At 34.9% G+C, this 22,035-nt stretch overlaps 3 protein-coding genes and 1 long non-coding RNA gene across 5 annotated transcripts; all 4 read right to left on the bottom strand.

Annotated features, from left to right (window-relative positions):
* Positions 1-549: 549 nt before the first annotated feature.
* Positions 550-2,081, bottom strand: LOC130723333 (4-coumarate--CoA ligase 2-like). Its single transcript, XM_057574334.1, has 5 exons — positions 1,877-2,081; positions 1,566-1,711; positions 1,389-1,456; positions 1,065-1,167; positions 550-923 (listed from the first exon to the last, which is right to left on the bottom strand). Exons 1-5 carry the CDS (start codon positions 2,064-2,066, stop codon positions 801-803), a joined length of 630 nt encoding a protein of 209 aa, XP_057430317.1. The 5' UTR covers positions 2,067-2,081; the 3' UTR covers positions 550-800.
* Positions 2,082-3,933: 1,852 nt separating this feature from the next.
* Positions 3,934-9,802, bottom strand: LOC130726929 (uncharacterized). Of its 2 annotated transcripts, XR_009015054.1 has the most exons (5): positions 8,547-9,802; positions 8,309-8,422; positions 8,140-8,217; positions 5,988-6,052; positions 3,934-4,413 (listed from the first exon to the last, which is right to left on the bottom strand). It is a non-coding gene; the product is annotated as an uncharacterized LOC130726929 (long non-coding RNA). The 2 variants fall into 2 exon arrangements; XR_009015053.1 differs by having other exon boundaries at positions 8,309-9,800.
* Positions 9,803-12,661: 2,859 nt separating this feature from the next.
* On the bottom strand, positions 12,662-17,328 carry LOC130725426 (uncharacterized). The gene is made up of 6 exons (XM_057576654.1): positions 17,269-17,328; positions 17,095-17,159; positions 15,411-15,639; positions 14,135-14,362; positions 13,677-13,969; positions 12,662-13,346 (listed from the first exon to the last, which is right to left on the bottom strand). Exons 1-6 carry the CDS (start codon positions 17,326-17,328, stop codon positions 13,031-13,033), a joined length of 1,191 nt encoding a protein of 396 aa, XP_057432637.1. The 3' UTR covers positions 12,662-13,030.
* A 1,817-nt stretch (positions 17,329-19,145) lies between these two features.
* On the bottom strand, positions 19,146-22,035 carry LOC130726609 (GDSL esterase/lipase At2g42990-like). The gene is made up of 3 exons (XM_057577915.1): positions 21,613-22,035; positions 20,349-20,841; positions 19,146-19,534 (listed from the first exon to the last, which is right to left on the bottom strand). Exons 1-3 carry the CDS (start codon positions 21,994-21,996, stop codon positions 19,341-19,343), a joined length of 1,071 nt encoding a protein of 356 aa, XP_057433898.1. The 5' UTR covers positions 21,997-22,035; the 3' UTR covers positions 19,146-19,340.

The raw sequence follows: 22,035 nt of genomic DNA, 5'->3' as shown, positions 1-22,035 counted from the left end.
AAAATGCTCCAATCAACATAACTCATCCGGAGTTGTAGACTGTGCGGCTATCGAGAAAGCTCATCCCATGGCTTTAGCAACATCGATAAGAGTCAAATTAGCAATTCTGAAAATATGGAGAGAAGATGAAGGCTTTCGTAGGTCCCAAACAAACAACAACATAAGCTAAAGTTGAAACAACTAACGTAGCTGATGGAAACAAGAGGGATAACAGAATCTCATCAACTCTTAGTAGTGAGACTTTTGTTGCTCGCATGATGATTGAATTATCTTAAACACAATTTGTCTTTTTTTTAATGCATTTTATTGGTTCTTACATTCATTATTTTAATCATCTTAACATTTAAAAAAGCGGTTGTTTAAACCTCTAGACCTCTTTCAAAAAAAACCTCTAGGTCAAAAATCTGATCCTTAAATGTCGTTTTCTTAAGGAGACACATTTGACTTTCAGTACATTCGGCTCAGAATTGCGAGAGCAATTTGATAAAAAAAAAATAATTAAAATTGAAGATTGTCATTGGGGAGTAAAATTATCATGGCACACAAGGATTTGATAATAATTTAGTGATCTCAAATCACTTCACATTACAAGTCCAATGGACATAGAGAAGCTCAAGCAATTAATGGACAAAAAATTACAATGAAGGAGTATGTGCAACTACAATACAATGACTTCTCGGATTGGCTTTGTGCCGTGAAGCCTCAATACATATATTACGATGAGATCTAGAATATAAATAAATAAATGATGAAGATTTATTGCCACAAAGAGAGCAAAAAAAAATGTGGGCTTCTAGCCTCTATGGCTTCTGATTTCCATTTTCTAGCTTTGCTCTGAGGTCTTTCCTCAATATCTTTCCTGATGGAGACTTGGGAATTGCATGAACAAAGTAAACCTTGTGCAGTCTTTTATAAAACACCACCTGCTCACACAAAAAGTCTACATGTCAGTCAAAGTCTTTTTATATTTTTATTCTAGCCAAATTATATGGAAGCTAGAATATGATTTTTTTCATTACCAAATCACATAATTAAACTATTGTCACAATGCATATGTGACATACCTGTTTGGATATGAACTCCTTTACAGCCTCTTCAGTTAGATCAAACCCATTTGATCTCACAACAAAGGCAACGGGAACTTCACCAGCAGCAGCATCCTTTTGTCTGTTAAAAGTCCCAACGATGAATAGTCATGTAATTACAATTTATATCAGTAGCTCATTATATAGCATGTTTAGTTTCACGATAAAATACTCTAAAATCACTTATGGTCAGAAACTACAAGTCTTAGCTTCTGAGTAAGTGCTCCTAGGATCATATGCAAATCGTGAAATCAAACATGCTATAAATTAACCATCAAAATTGAAGTTGGATAAGAAGCTTACGGGACGACAGCTGCATCTGCAATTGAGGGATGGCTTACGAGAAGGCCTTCGAGTTCAGCTGGGGGCACCTGCCACAACACAAGAATTAGGAGGATTAGTGATTGCCATATTTTTTCTCTCCAAAAGTTTATTAGGCAAAATTTAAATGTCTATAATTTGATCATAAAGAATGCATACTTGGAAGCCTTTGAATTTGATGAGTTCCTTCACCCTGTCAACTATGAAAATCTCATCATCATCATCAATGTAACCAACATCACCGGTGTGAAGCCAACCTTCCGCATCGATTGTTGTGGCTGTGGCCTTCTCATCGTTCAAATATCCTAAAACATTTAAATGTTTATAATGTCAACATAAGATTTTACATAAAAATTTGATCTGTTGAAGAATTTAATAGAATGTAGCTAGGTAGCATTTTTATCATGGATATTAAGATGTAGCATATATGCAAGCATTGCATACATATCAATGTATCTATATATATGTACCTTTCATGATCTGTTGGCCTCGGATGCAAATTTCACCGGGTTGATTATAGCCAAGAGAACAACCAGTTTCAGGGTCAAGAACCATGAGCTCAGCATTTCTCACAACAGTACCACATGAACCTGACTTTGTGGGGAACGGTTGCTTTGCAAATCCTAGGGACATGGACAGCACCGGCCCTGCCTCAGTCATTCCGTATCCCTGAAAATTCAAACATGATCCAAGTTTAAAAAATGAGTAATGATATATACACACCTCATTTTTAAAACACTTCATTTCCATCTCTTTTTGTTTCTATCTCTCTCCTCTTACCATCTATCACATCTCATACTTTCTCTCCCTTACTTTTTCTTTTCTTCCTATCTCTCTCATCATTCCACCTCACACACCTCAAAAGAGAGGTGTGTGAGTAACATTATTCTTAAAAAATTGATTCTCAATGGATAAATAATAAGAATATTAAAAGGAAAACAAATAAATAGCACATGTTCATGTTCATAAACCCTGCTTAGTGGCATCAATTTCGTTCATTTTTAACTTTGCATTTATGATTTGCTTAAAAGCTGATACAAGCAAAGTCAAATAGAATTTTTAAAATCAATATTAACCTATGGTTTGTACTTTGTATAAAAGAAAAAGTTCAAAATGAAAATCCATTCTTTTGAAAACTTTGACTGGTATAGCTTGTGTGTTAGGTGGCATTGCAGCACTCGCCTAGTCAACCAACCCAGCTACAACGAAAATTATCATCATGTTGTCAAGTTTGACCCCGAACATGTCAGCAAAAGTTGAGCCAGCTCAAGGTGTAAGAAAACTAGGATATAACCCGTTTGTTCGTGCGATGCACGGATAATGTTTTACGAACTCTACTGTTAATTACAATTATTGAATTTTTGATATATATGGAATAATACAACGATGTATTTTCTAAGGCATACAATTTTAATTAGTCGAACACTTACACATATAGATTTAATTTAACAAATGAATTAACCAACGCTTTGTTTTTTGGTTGAGCTTAGGGTTCTTGATTGTTGTATATCTTTTTGGTTTGCTATCTTGGGGACCGTCTTATGCTGTGGAGTGATTAGCTTTTTATTGTTACTAATCACCCTGCTTTCTTTATCTCCCTTTTAGCTTGGTTTTCAAAGCTGATATTAATACATTCTTTTACTTTCGAAAAAATAAATTTAACCTACGCTTTGCAGTTTGGCCTCATGGTCTTTTTCTCATTTGATTGTTTACAGTTTTTCATAAAATCAGGGAACAATTTATTAGCCATTTATTTGAAATTTTTCTAAATTCACTAAAAAAAGAATATCTCTTATTATTTTTTGAAAATAATATATATATATAGGGTTGAGAATCAACTCTGTTAATATGTACGGAATATCTCTTGTATAAGATTTTTTCTCGTCTTTAACTCTAATAAAATAAACAAATAAACAAAAAAAAATTATTTTGTAAAGCATTTGAAAGAACTATATACAATCAAATGCATCTAAATTTTTCCTGCATAGATGCTCTTCTAAGAACCATTTGCACTAATTATGCATCAACAATAAAATTACCAAAACATCCCTCTTTTCTCTCTATGAGGAACCAAGAGCAAGCATCAGACCATAACTCCTCAATCAAAGACCAATTTATTGACTGTATAAGACAATAAAATTTTGCTAACTGTCATGTAATAGACAGTGCTTATGCTACACATTAACATAAAAAAGAAAAATCTTGGCAAAACAATCAGAGAAATCAACCAAGGCAAGGAGTAGAACAAATAAAAGTTTAACCATGTTGATAAAAAAACATCCTAATCTCGTAACAAAAAGAAAGATATAAAAAGGTTAAAGCTTTAAATATAACTTTAAATATAAAATGAGAAAGCAGAGCAATATATACAGTCAGTTCGACGACATGTGAGAACTACTAATTAGATGTATATACTGTCAGTTCTAAAAATACCCAAGTTTTATTCCTTGGGTCTGCATTAGATAGGCAGCAAACTTATAGTGTAGAATACACACACAACACAACAAATTTATATGAAATATGAAGCTCATCAATGTGTGATCATATTCTGCACTAAATATTGTACACAAACTTAAATAGCAATTATCATGCCATTTAGTAGCCAGTTATTTGGCAGTTTAAAAAGTTCTAGAAAATAAAAAAACAAATAGTGAAAAGGGATAGGATACAATGATGATTTACATGCAAATTGGTTATTTGGTGACTTGATTTGCTTCATATGCCCATCATCTGAAGATAATCCAGATGCTAAGTCAGCATCACATCCAAAGCGTACATAATTTTTCTTCTTTTTAGTTTATGTGGCTGGCCAAGGTCTAACTGAAGCTGCCTTCTTTTCAGTATGAAGGTATACTTCCTTGCATTTAGTCAAGGCTCAAGAGTTCTGTTGAGTGTATAGTCATAGGGCTGCAAATAGGAGGAGCAGGCTAGGAATGGGGAAGAAGGATATCATATCATAAGATTTGTTGATTTGCTGAAACTGCACCTCACATTTGCTCCTTTGGTACTGAAACACAATAAAACACCAAAATCAATATTTTTTGTCTTCTAAAAAATAGTACCCCGCTCTTAGATTAATCCAATGATCAATCTGCACATATTTGTTTTGGAATGATTACCCGATCAAAGTACTATAGTCTCACTATATAAATGTGGGTTTCTTCCCAAGAATAAGTGATAAAAAAATGTATTATTTATGCAGATATCGTATAAAGACACTAATATCTATCACACAAAAGCTAAAGGACTATTCTATGGTTCAAAGTTCAACCCAAACACAAAACAAACATATATGGTTGACATTCTAATGTGAGAAAACGGAGCCCTAACTGAAAAACAAACATATTTGAACTAAGTTTTGTTTTCTACCTCTACCCATGGGAATATTTCCAAATGGTGAATACCCTTTGCTGGTCATCTTTAAACTACCTAAGATGAGATTTTAGTACCTTTAATGAGAGTTAGCTTTCTATCCAATGGTTGAACAATTGAACAGGGAATTGTTATCATTGAGAATGTCCTTATGGAAGTGATTTTTTCCCACTGAGAATAATTCATTATGGCTGCGAGTTTTACAAAATATATCCATATTTGTAATTCTAAAGTAATTATATCTTACCATCCAAATTAAAATTTCTTTTTCAAACTTACAGTAACATTATCAAAATACATTCTTTTTAAGTTAATACTTCCTAAATTAGTTTATATTAAGATATTCTACTCAATTCTAAAATAGACCATAAAAAGTTGGGTTTACCCATTGTGAGTCAACTCATATTAAAAGTTAATTTTCTAATTGTGTTGAATTGAACTAAGTCATTTAAATCCAGCTCTATCTGACAGTCAATCAGTTCCTTTTGACAACTCAACTGAAAAGGGAGAGTGATCACAATCGTCAAAAAATCAGCATATTCTAATTAAGAGTTCACCCTAATCAACACGTTGGGCACATTGTAGCTATGTAGTTCACCCTAATCAACACCATAATGGTAATCCTCTTGCCAAGAGAAAGATGTATCTCTTCTCTCATAATTATCAACTTCACTAAAACGCCAAATACTAAAAATAATTAAGAAAACCTTAACAGTTTCCATTCAAGATGAACACACATCTCTCACAGAAACAATAGAATTAGAAAAAATAACACAAAAGATAAAGGTCCAAGAGAAGAAAGAGAACATTCATTGTCAAAACATAGAAAAAATAATGAAGGTAGGAAAAATTAAACTCAGTCAAGCAGATGAAAAAACTAAATTAGCAGAGGAAGGAAGAACTGAATGGAAAAAGGTAACGTGAAGGATTGACTGTTACCTATACTTAATTCCATATTCCCAACATTAAATCAGACATTTATAACAATTGAACCATTTTTATGATTTGAATAAAGTCATAATTAAATTGATTGTCATTATCTCACAGAAAAAATTAAATTAGCAGAGGAAGAAAGAAGTGGCCAGCCACCTCATTGCAAATAAAATCAACAAAATCGCAAACAAACCATGATAAGCATATTTATTCAATAAACCAATGCAAAACATTGATATGTAAAATTGCTCATGTAAGAGGGGAAAACTTCCTAACCTCTTAGATTGATCCCTTTTGGCAGAACATAAACCAACTTGTGAGCATAAATCATCAACTCGTACCTACAAATCAAAATCAAACTCTCATTTAGATCCATGAGCAAAGTGAAATAGTTTTAAAATTCCTCTGTGCTAATTGAAGTAGTTGAAGAATAAGAAGTAGTAGATGTCTAGATTTCGCATCATTCCCCCTAAGGTGGGCTTCTTTCTCACTCATCAAGAAGCAAGTAAGTGTTAAAAATGCTTTCAAATATAGCGTTCACAAACTATGAAAGAGGCAAGTATCATCAAATATAGCCTTCACAAACTATGAAAGAGGCAAGTAAGTGTTAAAAATGCTTAAAATGCATTTGGATAAATGAGTTCAGTAGAAATTATTTGGATCAGAATAATCAGCATTCCAATTAGTCAATCACCATCAGTATCATCTAAGCTTTTTCCCACGGCTGGCTATATGAATCACTTTAGCCATAATGCTTTGTCATATATTAAGTTTTTGCACAGGTCATTTACCTCTAAATTCCTCTTAATGACTTTGCCTTAATTTTCCCTAGGTCTTACTTTCCCCCTAATGACTGAGCTCTCTATCATCTAATCAACCCTAATTAGAGATGCTTCTACTCCACACGTACCCAAACTACCTAATACCAAACACTACCACCTTTTCTAGTATTGAAGCTATTCCAACTCTCTCTCCCACTCTTGTTATTTCTCTAATGATTGTATTACTAATCCTATCATATTTCGTATAACTACTCATCAAACAACTCTTAAGAGTAGGACCTTCATCATGTTCTTCTCCACTACATAAATAACAACTACATCAAATCCATGGTTAAATTATCATCTATATTCATCAAAATACATTCCCCTAAATGATAATAAGGTATTGTGTGTATCAAAAATGAAAGACAAATGCAAAGTATGATAAGAAGATATTGGTGAACCGGATGTGGAGATTAAAATTAATTATATTTCTTTTTTGAACTTGTTACCTACCTAAAGCTGTTCATAATTTACAACAGTATGAGATTGACAAAACCAAATTAGCAACAAAATTAAACAACTTGGAAACATGTCATACAACTTTAAGGAGATTAGAAATAATTATTCTATCCATTAAGAATCAGTGTGTGTGCCAGCTCTTCTTTTTTTAAAAACTCAAATGAAATTAACAAAATTTTTATTTGAGCTAAGAAAGCTTTGATGTCTTACAAAACTATATACCAACACTAAAATAGCTAAAAAGATTTTATCAACTACAATTCATAACTTCAGACCCCTAATTATCTGCATAAGTCAAGAATTTTCACCTCCTAGCTTTTGTTTTTCTGCCATTTAGACACAACTGGAAATGAAGAATAACTGGCTCTGATTTGTTTTTTAAATGGATTTTCAGTATTAGCTTCAAAAGAAATTAGTCACTCTCTTGATCCGAATGTATTCTTTTAATACTCCATGTTTATATATATTTTCCTCCTCCCTTTCTTTCTCAATATTGGGATGAAACTTTTTAAAAGGCTGTCTCAATATAGCTTCAAACCTGTTACTGTCTAAGTTGAACAGTTCTGATCAAACATTGTTCCTAATGTTGCACATAAAGAATCAAAGTTTGTGTTAACCTATATACTTGGCTTCCTGCAGATCCAGTTAGTTGAGCCCTGCCCTCATATAACTTATAGGTTGATTTATGGTATTCTTCCTCTTGTTGTTCACATTCTTTCTTTCATTTTTTATGTAGTGTAATTGTTGTGTGAGGCCTAGTTGTTTTATGCACAAATCTGATGAATTGCTTTGTTATCATATTTAGTAATCTCCAACTGAACTAAAAAAATCCTCAAGATTGGGAGCTCAAAACTGGGGAGTGTGAGGTGACATAGCTAGTTAAATTGTGATGAAAATGAAATTATCTATGTCATACCATACCTTTCACCTTTAAATCCAGATTATCTTCAATCACTTGCTTCATACAATTTAAGTAGGTTTATAACATAAAAAAAAGGATATGACTGAATCTTGGAGGATATATAACACACATAGAATCATCTATGTATGGAGATATAAAGCAAAAAAAAATGAAACAGACCAACAACTCATGCATTGAAGGATGCAAAGTATTAAATAACATTCAAGATTTGGAAGATTCTCACCATTCAGGGGGCGTTTCATGTTGCAGAATGTTCAAAGAGAGGATAGTTAATCTGGAGAAGAAATTACTACTGCTACTGCTGCATGATTATGGTAGAGGCAGGGGGAGAGTATCAAATTAGAAACAGAACAACGAAAAAGGGGAAACAGGGTGGTACAATCAAAACTTACAAAAACGCATACAGGTTGCCCCTTCATTCCCACGCAATTAACCGCCAACACACACAACCCAGCCAGAATTGCTTCAAACTCCATCTACTCCTACCACGCCAAGCCAGTAGTCCACTACAATAGAAAAAAGCGCACAAAGAAAAGCCAGTAACAAATAAATGTCTACAGAGAAAGCAACAAACACATATGCAGGATGGGGAAAAAGTAAAACCATGAGAGTATTTATAGGGAAGCTAACCTGTTGATATGGCTCCACCAATCCATGTCGTGTGGTACTCAACGAATGTGAACCGGCGGCAGGCGACGCATCTGATGACGAAATCACAGTATTGAAAGAATGACGAATGAACAGTGGATAGTTTGAGATGTAGAACCGTGAATGGTTCCACCGTATACAAATCGTCAGGCAAACAGTAACCGGCGGCGGAGAGGAAAGCCTCATCAGATCAATCGGAAAGGACGCAATTGATGGATTGGTGAGAAGTGGGTGGAAAGGGTATGCCAGCTAGGGTTGATTGGAAGGAAGGTGATGAAGAAGGACGACAGAGTGGGTAGAAAGGGAAGGAAAACACGCTAAGCATGGTACGGCAGCGTGGGTTGATTGGAGGTGGAAGAGGATACACGCGAAAGGGATTCATGAGAGATGAGGAGAAACTCAGAAACGACGTCGTATTGAGTCTGGTAATTTGAAAAAAAAAATAAAAAACAAAAGTAAGTAAAAGCAGGACACGTGGCGAGTTGCGATTGGAGGTCTTGTAGGAATAGTAAAAACCAAACTCAAGAATAAGAAGTAGTAGATGGGAATGAAAAAATAAGAATGAAATACAAAAGGAAAAACTTAAATACTCCTATCCCTATCATTGATCTACTTTTTATATATATTGTTTTTCGTCATTTTTTGTTTAAAATTTATTTTTCTTTTACCCATTTTTTGTGGTCCATGCAAACCCACAGAGTTTAATTAGATCAACCACAAAAGGAAAGAGCCAGGGCGTCATCAATGCAATGAAAAGATTGCCCTCATTGAATTAATTTAGCCTCATGTCTAGTTGCATGGCAAAGTTGGACCACTTTTCTTCTTTGTTCATATTTTTTTACCTGAAAGTTATTTTCTTTTTTCATTTTTACTATAAAAAAATTAAACCACTAATCGTATTTAGGAATTCTCTAAATGACCCACACAAAGTTTAAATTTAATCATTCTAATTTTCATGGACCAATAATATTAAAATAAATTGGTTAAAAAATTTATATTTATCGCTTATCTTGAATATGATTGGTATAATACTATGATAATATTGTTTTAACTGTTTTCATTGAAATGACAGAACACCCTGGTTTCAATTAATTTGGCTCCATAGTTGGTTGCATGGAAGGGGAAAGTTGATGAAAATGAAAGAAGTAGAAGCTAGAACAAAATCTTGGTGAGATATTAAATGAAATGAAAACCAATCATCAAATCATATGCAATTAATATAATTTAGATTAATTTTACTACTAATTACTCATAAATCATAATAACTCACCTGTCCCAAAACATTGTCACCGCGCACCCACCACTCCGGTCATCTGCAACATACCAAGATCCACTACCCGCGACCAATCAATAATTACCCGTTTAGATACACATTAAGGATTACTTAATTGTTAGAGTTTATTTACTGCATCTCTTAATATTATATAGATAAGCTTCAATATAATAAGTCAGTATCTAAACCGGCATATATATATATATATTTATATATATATATATATTTATATATATATATATTGTTCTTATTTGCACCTTGCAACAAGAAATTCAATGTAGTCCTTAACATATAGCTCTCTATATCATATATTTTATGTACAAATACATCATATGATACAACTCATACAAGTCATGGGATGACATAACACATTCAAATTATTACTGATTGATGATATTCTTGGTCAGAGAAATAAAATATGTTTCATGTTCAAGTAACTAAAAATTTACTATCAATAATGATTGCTTAGACATACGAATATTAATACACTTAATAGATATTTTATCATTTTCTTAAGATTTTTTTTTTATCATATATCACATTTATTATTTTTCTTTCTTCTCTTCATTTCTCACTTTAAATGTCCATTGGATGTATGTATTATATGTATATTTACAAAACAATTTTCGTTTACTATTCTATGTATAAACTATTCTAGATAGGAAGCATGACTAGACTACATATTAGGAGGGAAAATTCTAGATACCAATGACACACATTTCATAAAGTTTGATTTTTGTGAAGTTTAATTTGACTTAGATCTTTGACATACATATAGATGCAAACATTCGCCTCCATATGTACGGACAAAATTTTAGACTGCTCTGAAAAGTTGACAAAAGGTAAAATAAAATGATGCAAGCCATGAGTATGAGCTTTTAAGGCTTTTTTTGAATAAAAGATTCTAGATCACGGCCCTAGATCACTATGAACGGGTTAAAACCAAATTTACCAATGTATGGAACACTTCAATTAAGGAAAAAGTCAATTAGTGGTGTGGTGGTGTGACCCAAAAAGAGAAGGTGGATCAGAGGTAGGAAAAATGGTGGAGAAATTAAGCCCTGAAATGTTATCAGGTTGAAATAAATTGCATTTATTAGCTTGGTCCATGTCATGAACTTTAAGCATATGAGCCAAGTCTACTCCTTTAAATACCAACATTTTTGGCTGAAAGTAACTGTCATGCATGATATGCAAAATAAATGCACAAGGGCGGATTTTTTTTTGGTACATCGGAAAATACAAGGGCGGATTTGATTCTCTTTTTCAATTTTCTGTATTTAAAATAACTGTTTTGAAAAATAGGCTTAATACATCAGAAGGCCCCTGAAATTGTAAAGGGAATCAGTTCCAGGGCCTGAAAAAATTTCGCATCAAATTGGGTCCCTAAGAATTTTTTTTAATTCAATTAAGGACAAATGTTGCCAGACTTCAATTTTAGCCTAGTCAGCAATTCCACGTGACTTTTTTTATTTATTTTTAAATTATAAAAATTATTAAAAAATTATTTTTAATTCCAGTTCATTTATTAAGTCAGAAAAAAAAATTTAAAAAACTTAATAAAATCCTAATCTAATAATCTCTTAACAAAACAATTACATAATCTAAATAATAAACTAACCTAATAATCTAATTATAACCAATCCCTGATTAAATCCTTTCATCCCCAAATTGAACCCAATTACAAAACTTCCCCATCCCCAAATTGAACCCAGACAAGAAACCAAGTTCTCCTTCCCCCTCCATCACTAAGAACAACAACCAAAAATAAAATTCCAGCAAGAAACCAAAAATACCCAGACAATACTCAATCTCTCCTTCCTCCTCCATCACCAAGAACAACAACCAATCTCAAAAAACCCAAAGCAAAGGTGGGTTCTGGAGTTTGCGGTGGAAGGTGCAAGGCATGGTGGTGGTCCACCGTCTCTCGATCTCGCTTCGCTGTCTCTTGGCTCCTCGCACCGCGCCTCTCCATCCCCCCTCCGTCTCGATCTCGATGGAGGTTGGGGTGTGAGGTTTCTATCGGGGGTTCTCTGTCTCTCTCGATCTCTTTCCCTGGATCCCTCCTTCTCCTTCTCTTGTCTGTTTTTCTGGGCTCTGTAGAAAGGGTGAAGGTTGTGGGTTGTGGTGGTGGAGGCTGTTGTTGCTGTCTGTGTTCATGAAGGTTGTAAGGTTGTTGTGTTGCTGGGTTTAGGGTAAAGATTGGAGATGCAACCGTAAACTTTGGATCTACGAGAAACCCTTGCCTCTGCTGTTTCTGCTTCTCTCTACCGTGGGTTGCTGCAAAGGAAAGATGGAATTGGAGCTTGGCTGTGATGAAGCTTCGATAGTGGAGGAAGGGTTTTCTTGTGCTTTTGTTAAAGAAATCCTCCGTTTAGATTAGGGATTGATGAAAGAGAGAAGAGGAGGTGGTGGTGGTTCTGGATTGCTGGGTTTGATGGAAGAAGAGGAAGTGGATGATGAACAGAATGAAGATGAAGATGTGGGTGGAAAATAAATTTTGGGGTTAGATGAGTTAATTAGGGCTGGATTGATTTATTAAGTTTTTAATTTTTTTTCTGATTATTTAATTGAGCTGGAAATAAAAATAATTTTTTATTATTTTTGTAATTAAAAATAATAATAAAAGCCACGTGGAATTGATGATTGGGATAAAATAGTCTGCTGGCACACTTTGGCATTAATTGAATTAAAAAAAATTTCTAGGGACCCAATTTGATGCAAAAAATTTTTAGGCCCTGAATTTGATTCCCTTTACAATTGCAGGGGCCTTCTGATGTATTAAGCCTTATACGTATAATTTGACATAGATACAAAATTCATATGAAAAAATCAAGTAAAATTTAACACAAGAATATTCATTCCCCACACGAAGAGAGAAATTTTACCCTCTCATTTTCCCTTTCCTCCCCTCAGTTTCTCTCTAACCAAACACTTGGTTGAGGATCAATCTGTTTATTGGTCAAATTTTACATGTATAAATAAACTTTGTATACCACATAAATAAATTTTACAGGTTTTCAGGGAAGGGTATGTACGATAAAACCTCATTCACTAGCCTAAAAGCTGAAGTGGAGAGGTTTACATGGCCACCCAACATAATGATGTAGTTAAATTCCCTATAACATAAAAATTCTGCATGTTGGAAGAATGTGGATTATATCAGGGTTTATTAAAAGTGTTTGCTCCTTGTTCACTGGTGATTGGTACCTTGTTGGCTAATCACAGGAATGTCCAAGCTGCTTACTTCAGATTCAGATGCAACTTCCCGAACATCAGCTACTCTTGCCTCTGTTGCCTGAATATCACTCCACTCATTGTCTCCAACAGGCTGAATGATCACCTGGTCTGTTGGCATCTGGACCACACACTCGGCCGCCGCCGGGTCAGGAACAGATCTAGAAACACTTAAGCATGCTTTATCCACATTCTCTTCAGTCAGGTCCACATGTTTTGTATCTGAGCAAGACTCCGTCTTCTCAAAAACTTCAGTTGAATCAATGTGTTGTCTATTAACAAGAAAATTATCTAGCATGTCAACATTGTAATTCAACACAGGCTTCAATTATCATAGTTCTCTCTGTTTTCATGATCACAATGCATTTCATAGCAAATAATTGACTTACAATACCAACTCAATCAACTTAACATCCTACATTTCATTTCATTCTCACGTTTCACTCATTGCCATGCTTAATATGTTGTTACCACCAGCATGTTTGGGTTGAGAACACACTCAGAAACAAAATAAGAAGCTTATGTTATATAGAAAAGCAAATTAAATAGAACCTAGTTAATGCAAATTTTATGCAATGCTGAAGAAGAAAAGATGCCTAAACCTTTGAAGTTGTGCTTTGAGTTTGTCCACATATGCAAGAAGCTCCTGCTTCTCGCTTACTGCTGCCGATTCTCCCTGAACCGCCTCCTTTATCTTAGCTTCAGCATTTGCCTCTGCGACCCTAACCTTTTCTTCTGCCCTTGCAAGAGCGCCTTCTAAGATCACACCACTCTCTCTAGCTTTTCCCAGCTCAGAGCGCCACATGTTTGCCTCCTGAGTAGCAGCTTCTCTCTGTTTACTTAACTGCTCTTTTTCTTTGCTCAAGCTTATGATCTTTACTTCATACTCTTTTAGCTACAAAAGAATAAATGTTATCAACAAAATGAACCGGTAAGGCGATTTCACTCGAAGTAATATTCATAATATCTGAGTGAAATGTTCATATTTATGTTACTGAGAATCACTAAAAATTCAATCAGCTCAAAAAATAACAATTTAAAAGGCACCATAATGGCACACCTTCTGAGCAGAAAGCTCTAGCTGCTTCTCTGAGTCTTTCTTCAGACTCTCAATTTCTTCACAGGCATTTCTCCATTGCTCATCTATAGTATGTGCCGCTGATGCAGCTGCCTCGGCAGCTTCAGCAGTCTCAGATAGTTTCTCAGCTATATCTCTTATAGTTGAATCCCGGGTACGAAGATCTCGAGCAAAATTCTGTAGCTCCTCATCCTTGACCAATAGAGTTTCCTGCAGAACAGAGGAATATCTTCAGAACCAAATCTCAATCGAAAAAAATGTAGGAACAAGAGAGTAAAACATCCACCTACATATAATTCTAGTTAAATACTTCCCTTCTCCATTTAAAACCGCCATCTTTTATTTTCTTTGACATCAGCCACCATTTTCTGACTCCAAACTACGGGCATAAAAAAAAGGAAGAGACTTCCCCTAGAGTACATAAACTTCCTTCGTCAGATCTAGCCAAATATTCCTCCTAATTTAGGGGTACCAAAATATATTCCATTATCACAATCTTTAGGTTCTGCTAAGAAGGGTCAAAGTCAGTGGAACCATATGAACTTCAAATGAAGAGAACACACTTCAGCTGCTTGGAAGTTTCAAAATTACAGGAAACTAACCCGATAACATCAACAAGACCAATGTAAGAAGGTTAAGGTTAAGATGTGGTAATAGTGTGGTTTCTTAATAAGTCCATTGGATATGCAATTCCTCAATGTTTTGCTATCTCGCTGATCCTAACATGATCAACCTGAGAGAGACACTTTTCTTTTCTTCTCTTTTATTTATTTTTGTTGGAAATACACTAGAAAGTCTGTAAAGGTAAGTAAACCAAACAAACAGCAGAGTTAAGGGTAAACTATCTAACCCTAAAAGCTTAATGAAAAATAGAGCCAGCCACTGATAATGTTATTAAACCATTGACAGAAAAGCTTGTATTGTTTAATATATGACAAATAAAGAGACAAAAATTATGTTCACCATTTCTTCATTAGTGATGTTTCATTTATTAGTAGATAATAAAGACTATTTTTATACCATCTTTCAAAACCCCAATCAGTGACAAAATTTAGATTTAATTACTGGAAGCAGGAACTTAGTGAAAGGAAGTATTCAAAAAGACCAGCCACCCGTTCCATAACGTTTCAAGTGGGATTCTGATACTATATTGTACAAGAAAGCTTTCCCCATGAAAGTGGTGTCCTCAATGAAAGCAGGAACATGTTTTCATTGATCTAGATAAAGGAAAGATGGAAAAGTACCAGTAAGAATATACCTTCATGATTGTTAAATCATCCATTGGACCATCAGTTGTCTTATTTGTCATCATTCCCAGAGTGTTCCGTAAAGATATTTGCATTGCTGCTTCAATTTCTTTAGAACATTCAACGGCCGTTGAATTGGCTGCGGCAACAACTGCTGCGACAGTTCCTAGTTTAGTGGAACCATTGCCGCTTAAGGAATCCACAGCCTCCTTGTGAGCTTTTAGAACCAATTGGGTTGCACTAATGTCAAATGGTTATACAAATCAGATACTGAATTAAATAATGCAAGAAAATTTGCAACAGAAGCAATCCTCAAATCATAGAAATTAATCTATTATAGTTAAAAGCAAAGATACCAGACAAAATTACAATGTAAGAAGAAACATTGACAATATAAGCTGAACCATACATTAGCTTTTCATTTTAATTTTATTTGAATCATCGAGTGGGGATCCATTTACTTCAAAAAAAAGTCCTGTTCAATTTATTCCGCTAAATAACTTCTTATGCCCGACAAACTTAACAAAGCAGACCGTTGAAAAATATGATATGAACATATTGATCACGCATGCCACATTTTTTATAAATTAGATATTCATGAGTATGTAATAGTTTTTGGGGTCTAAGACTGCAGGTATCCTAATAGAAAAGGAATTGGATCAGAAAACAGAACAATGTTTATTAATAGATCTCTAATACACTCCAGGTATTTGAGAGACCTGGAACTTTCCCCAAATGGCTTTGATTGCAATGAAATCCAAATACCCTACATATTCCCCCTCCCTCCCATTTATATCCTTTCTTCACTCACTCTCTAACCAATTCCCTTAACTAAGTACTACACTAAGTCACTAACTATCTTATCAAGGGGATTATCTACCACATGCTCCACCAGAGACAATCCTGATCAAGATTGATAGGACCACTAAAAGAGGCAGAACTCTCCCTCCGAGTATTAAACATAGCTACATACCCAAGATTCGAACCTGAGACCTCTGGTTAAGCTGGATCAACCCATGTCAGCTGATCCACGCACTCAGTGATTCATAGATATGTAATACATTTTATAACATAAGTAAATATCAAGTTGAAGAAGATCCGTGCAGAAAAGCAGGGTTCGGGTGGCCTGAGGCCTAGATAGGGACTTCCATCCGCAGGACCTGATTGTACTTGTTTGATCTCATTGCTCTTGTTTTCCGTTACAGTCTTAATACAAGGGAAATTCCGCCAGTTTGAAGGATGGAATCCATTGTTTGATTAATGAAGTTACTGTTTCTTCAGTTTCTATAAGAGCCACAGGCATGTCCAACACTCTCACAACAAATAAGATTCTCCAAGCATATTAACGTTCTTATTATTATTTTAGTAATAGGATCTTGCAATGATGATGATCAGAAGTATCTAAAATACTTAATATCCAACTTCAAATCAATCTAAAATACAAATAAATCTAACTTCAAGGAGCATGGCATGTAGTATTGTAGTATAACATTTAAAAGCAAAACTATTTCAAGGGCTTTTAGATGGAAGGTCTTAGATAAGAAAGAAAATTATCATACGCAATAACACATTGCACAACAGTATAACTTATAAAGAACAAATAAAAATTTATTTTGCACAACAGTTGAACTTTTCATAACGAGAGAGCATGAAAAAGAGAAGAAAGCGGGAGTGTAACTAAACGAGAAAACATACTGTAAGGTTGACACCCAAGCTCTAGCTGCACCAGGAGTCTCAGCACAGAGGAAGTAATCCCTTTTCTGTGGTGCAAATATAGCTATTTTTTTACAAGAAATATAGCTATTTTAATTATGGTTTTATAAATTTATCATTTATTCATATTAATTTTCAAACTCACATCCACATCACATTGAGAGCCTTAGTAGCCGCTTCTACTCGGGAGGGGATGTAGAGAAAAGGAAGATGCATTGGCTAAGCGGGGAGAAAATCACAATGAGGAAGGCAAAATGTGGTCTCGAGTTCAGGAGGTTCAAAAACTTCAACAAAGCCCTACTAGCAAAGTAATGGTGGCTTCTGAGAACAAATCCAAACTCACTCCTAGCTAAAGGATATCGACCTAGCTACACTTAGAGGAGCCTCTTTGGCATGACACTTGGCTAGCACAAAAGTTGAATGAGAGACCTGGGCAAAGAGGACAACATCCTCAAAGTCTCACATGGGTTGCAGACCTTATTGATAGGGACAAAAATTCATGGAAGACTAATATAATCTCATCGACCTTCTCCTACTACGAAGCAAAACAGATTCTGAAGATACCACTTCTCATCCATGCAAAGCCAGATAAACTGATGTGGGCCTCCTTCAAACAACCTGAATGAAGCAACCTCCTATGATGCCAACTCCAATATGTTATGGACAAGACTATGGCGCGTGGAAATCCAACCTAGATGTAAGAAACTTATTTTGAGATCTGCCTAAAATTCGCTACTAGTGAAGCATAACCTACAACACCGGGGAGTAGAGATGGGTCAAACCTGTCCTATGTGTGGGGAAGCCCCAGAATCAGTTGGCCACGTCCTGCTTACTTGCCTTGAAGTTAAAAAGAATATGGTGTTTGTCTCCTCTAGGCCTCCATATCCCCGTGAAAGATGTCTCATCATTCAGATGTTGGTTGGAGCTTATGATGTCAAGTCTACCTAACGAAGGCCTCCCTTGGCTTTTCTCACTCATATGGGCAATTTGGAAAAGAAGGAATTTGTGGTTGTTTGAAACCAAGAGAACTCCCCCTAACCAAGTGGTTCTACAGGCCTCACTTATGTACCTCCCAAGTCGGAGTCCAGAGCCCCAAACAACCCGAGCCTATGCCCCCCTAAACCCTAAACCCCTCCACCTCCCCATTGGCACGCTCTACAGGGAGACACCATCAAAGCTAACATTAACGCATCCATCAGAGCCTCAAGAGGAACGAGTTTGAGCGTTATTTTCAGAGACCATGAAGGTTTCTCCCTTGCTGCAGGTTGCAAATTTCTTCCCTCTATGCATGAACTTGTAATTGCTGAAGCACTAGGACTACGTTGGTTCCTTCTCTTGGCCTAGGATCTCGAGTTTCATTATCTCGAAGTTTAAACAAACTGCATACAACTTTACCAAGCATGGACCAAACTCGTGCCTTTCAACAACTTCTTTGCTAGAATTGTGCAGGATTGCAAACTTCTTTCATCCTTCTTTAGGAATTTAAATTCTACTAATTGTCGTAAATAGTCAATGATGTTGCTGAGTTTATTGCCCATATGGCTTTTCACTATCAGGATCATGTTTTGGTAGAATCTGATCCTCCTAATACAGCTTTGTTGATCAAATAAGATGCTATGTTTTGTACTAAAAATGGGTTTCCACCTCTTGATTTATAAAATTATGGAACTTTAAAAAAATAAAAATAAAAAGTCAGAGTCTGTAGTACTGTACAAAAAATTATTATCGGTTGAAGTGACCATATATTTTACTGACTCATGGAGTAAGTGAATGTGAGTTGCATATATTGATTAAGTATCCCTCGCAACCAATACAGTAAAAATCTTGGAGTAAAAATGGATGTGAGTTACATAGAAAAAATTATTGGTTGAAGTGACCATATATTTTTCATTCCTCTTAAATAAGATCTATAGTTAATTTTATGTACTGAGTATGAAGAAAATAAAAAACGTCAATTGAATATTATGCATTCCATGTAAGATACTTGTGGTCATGCCAATAAAATTTATTCAAGCCATGGAAAAAAAATTAAATATGCAATTATCAATATCCTTATATTATTTTGATGTCAATTCGACATAGAGGGTTACATTTACAATGAAAATATTACATCAATGTATAAATGTATTACATGATTACATTCACGAAAGTGGTTTAATAATTGCCCATTTCCAGAACATCACAAGCATACCTATAGAAGGGGAAGGACATTTTGTCCCTGTACTAAATCAAAGAAATTTTGCCAAATGTTTTTCTATCAAATAATTTGAGACTATCTGACTTGTTTTTTGTGAGGGGTGGAAAGCATCCCAAAATACATATTTATTTGCATCTGTGCATGTAAATGGGCTTTTTGGGTCGCACATGTAACCCATCTCAAATCTTCCTGTTCCACAGCATCCCACTCCAGCAACTTCAAAACCTGCTAATTCAAAAATGTGTGGAAGTTGAAATTAAAAGCATGGAAGTAACTTTATCACAGTGCTGCAGTAAATCTAACCAAACTAATAACATGTGGAAGTTGAAATCAAAAGCATGGAAGTTTGCTGCATTTTGTGTTTGGAACTCTTTAGAGTGTTTATCTGTTGTTGGTGGTGGTGATAAGTGGATTTTCTTAGCTTTTGTTTTAGTAATTTTGTGTGTGGTCTATAAATCTTGGTGACATATTCTTTAGATACTTTTTCATTGATTGATTAAAATTTAAGTGGAGCCTAATGAAAATATAAGACTTGCATAAATTTCGACCAATAGAATTTTAGAAATTGAGGGTTGCTAACACTCCTTGATCTAGAAGTTAGAGCAAGCGAGCTTACATTTTATGTAGAACTAATTACTTTAGAAGTGAATTATTTAATATTTTAAAAAGAATTTAATGTATGTGCACCGTCAGTTTGTTTACACAGTCACCCAATTAAATTCCGCCACATCAACAAATATATTCTTGTTTTAATTAAAGTTTAAGGTGAAAGTTATAATTAGCTTACAACACTAAATTTTGTACAAAGTTGAAAAAAGTAAAAGCACATGTTCAATCCGCCTTTTTAGTTCGGTTGGCATTTATGCTTCGAAATGTGCACGTTTAAAAAAACAGAGCTTAAGTAGTTTTGCTTTACAAAGTTTTGCTAAAACTAGAAGTTATAAATAAATTTCTCATCCAAATGGAAAGGAAATTATTTGAGTAACAAAGCAGATATACCTATAAAAACAGTTAAGCACAATCAATAAAAAAAACTTACCAAAATAAGAAGGCTGTGTAACAATTTGCAGCAGCATATCATATGCATTTGCATCTACTAATTGAAGCCCTGGAAGCTCCTTGTTCATCTTTTTCACTAACAATCCCAACTTTCCATTGAATTCCAAAGCCACATTGTTGTATTCTTCCGAACAACCATGGTGGTCCAAAATGTTGACGGCCCTCTCCAATGGCAGACACCCCATGGGTGGACACCCTGTAAGAGAAATTTTTCTTGCTCCAAGCTCATAAATTTGCTTGATGAAGTTTTCAGCAAGTCCAATGAGAAAATCCTCATACTGCTGAACAGAAGGGAATTGGCACCTTCTTTCTGGGAATGTGTAATAGTTCTCAAGAAAATCATTTGTTCCTATGCTGACCAAATACAAAGCCTCCTTTACTATTTCATTAGCCTTCTCATCACCAAGATATGCTACCAATTTCTGTCGGTAGTCCTTGTAGTACTCAACTTCTTTCCATAGAGGTATGACATCCTACCAAAGTATCAGAAAAAATAAAAATTCATGCAAGAAAGATCATTCAGGGTAGCAATGTTAGCATCATTTAGTGTCTGTTTGGATCAACGTTGTTAGAATTGATTTTGATAAAATTAATTATAATAAAAATGAACTGAAAGTAAAGTGATCTATGTTCGGATTTGTAAAATTGATTTGGTGTTTGTTTGGTTCCTTATTGGGAACCTCTCAGAATCAATTTTGAGTGGGTAAAATCGCTTTTGAATGGAAATTGTTTATGAAATTACACAATTGATTATGTCTTCCGCAGAAGTTACTCTCTCTATCTTCTTCGTATAATTGATTTTGAAACTAATATCAATTTTCTAAGCCGATTGTAAAGCATCTATCTATAACTAACTAAAAGTGATTATGGTGAATGAAAATTTGTTCCAAGGCTCCCAAACATGGTACCAACCGCAAACTCAACTATGTTAGTGCATCTTTGGATACACGGTAGATTTTCACTGAAGAACCATAATTGATTCAGGGAGACATGACACATAGTAGCTTTTGTGGGAGGAGAATTGATTCCAAAAGACTTGAAGATCAATCCAAACATGCACTACTCAATTAAGAAAAATGATAATTGCACATACTTAAATCTTTATCCTCATATATTTTCATGTGCCATGGGATAACATATTGATCTAATTTTTAACTTTTTTTTCAAAACGACCGAATGGTGTAGATGAGTACATTTGAAGATAAAGATGTGTTGGAAAAAGTGACTAGTTGAAGAAGACTTACAGCAACATTTGAAGTGCTATTATCATAGCCAGTTCCAGCAGATGCAAAGCAAACACCAGAAGCAAAATCTGATATGCTATAAGCAGGATCCAAGTAAGCAGGGATTGTTGGCTTAAGGCCAAAGGCCTCAGAAATGAAATCAGGAGCAATGCGGCCATTGGAGAAGCGACCAGTGGGATTTCCATCTGGAAAATCACGACCATAAGGCTCAAAGTTGCTTTTGGCCATGGTTAGAATGAAGTTGTTGTTACCTGAATCCACAGAGGAGTCTCCAAACACTATAATTGCAGGGACTTTGCCACTGCTTGATGTGGAAACATGTAAAAAGATTTCAATCAAAAAGAGCCATAGTGTGTACATTTTTTCCATTCTACTTGGCCTCATCACGATTTCATTAAAATGATGCTGCCAAGGATGGTATTT

This window comes from Lotus japonicus, chromosome 6 (genome assembly GCF_012489685.1).
Source record: "Lotus japonicus ecotype B-129 chromosome 6, LjGifu_v1.2".
Taxonomy (NCBI): Eukaryota; Viridiplantae; Streptophyta; class Magnoliopsida; order Fabales; family Fabaceae; genus Lotus; species Lotus japonicus.
The sequence above is the reverse complement of the archived record's forward strand: the minus strand, read 5'-3'. Positions and strand labels throughout refer to the sequence as shown.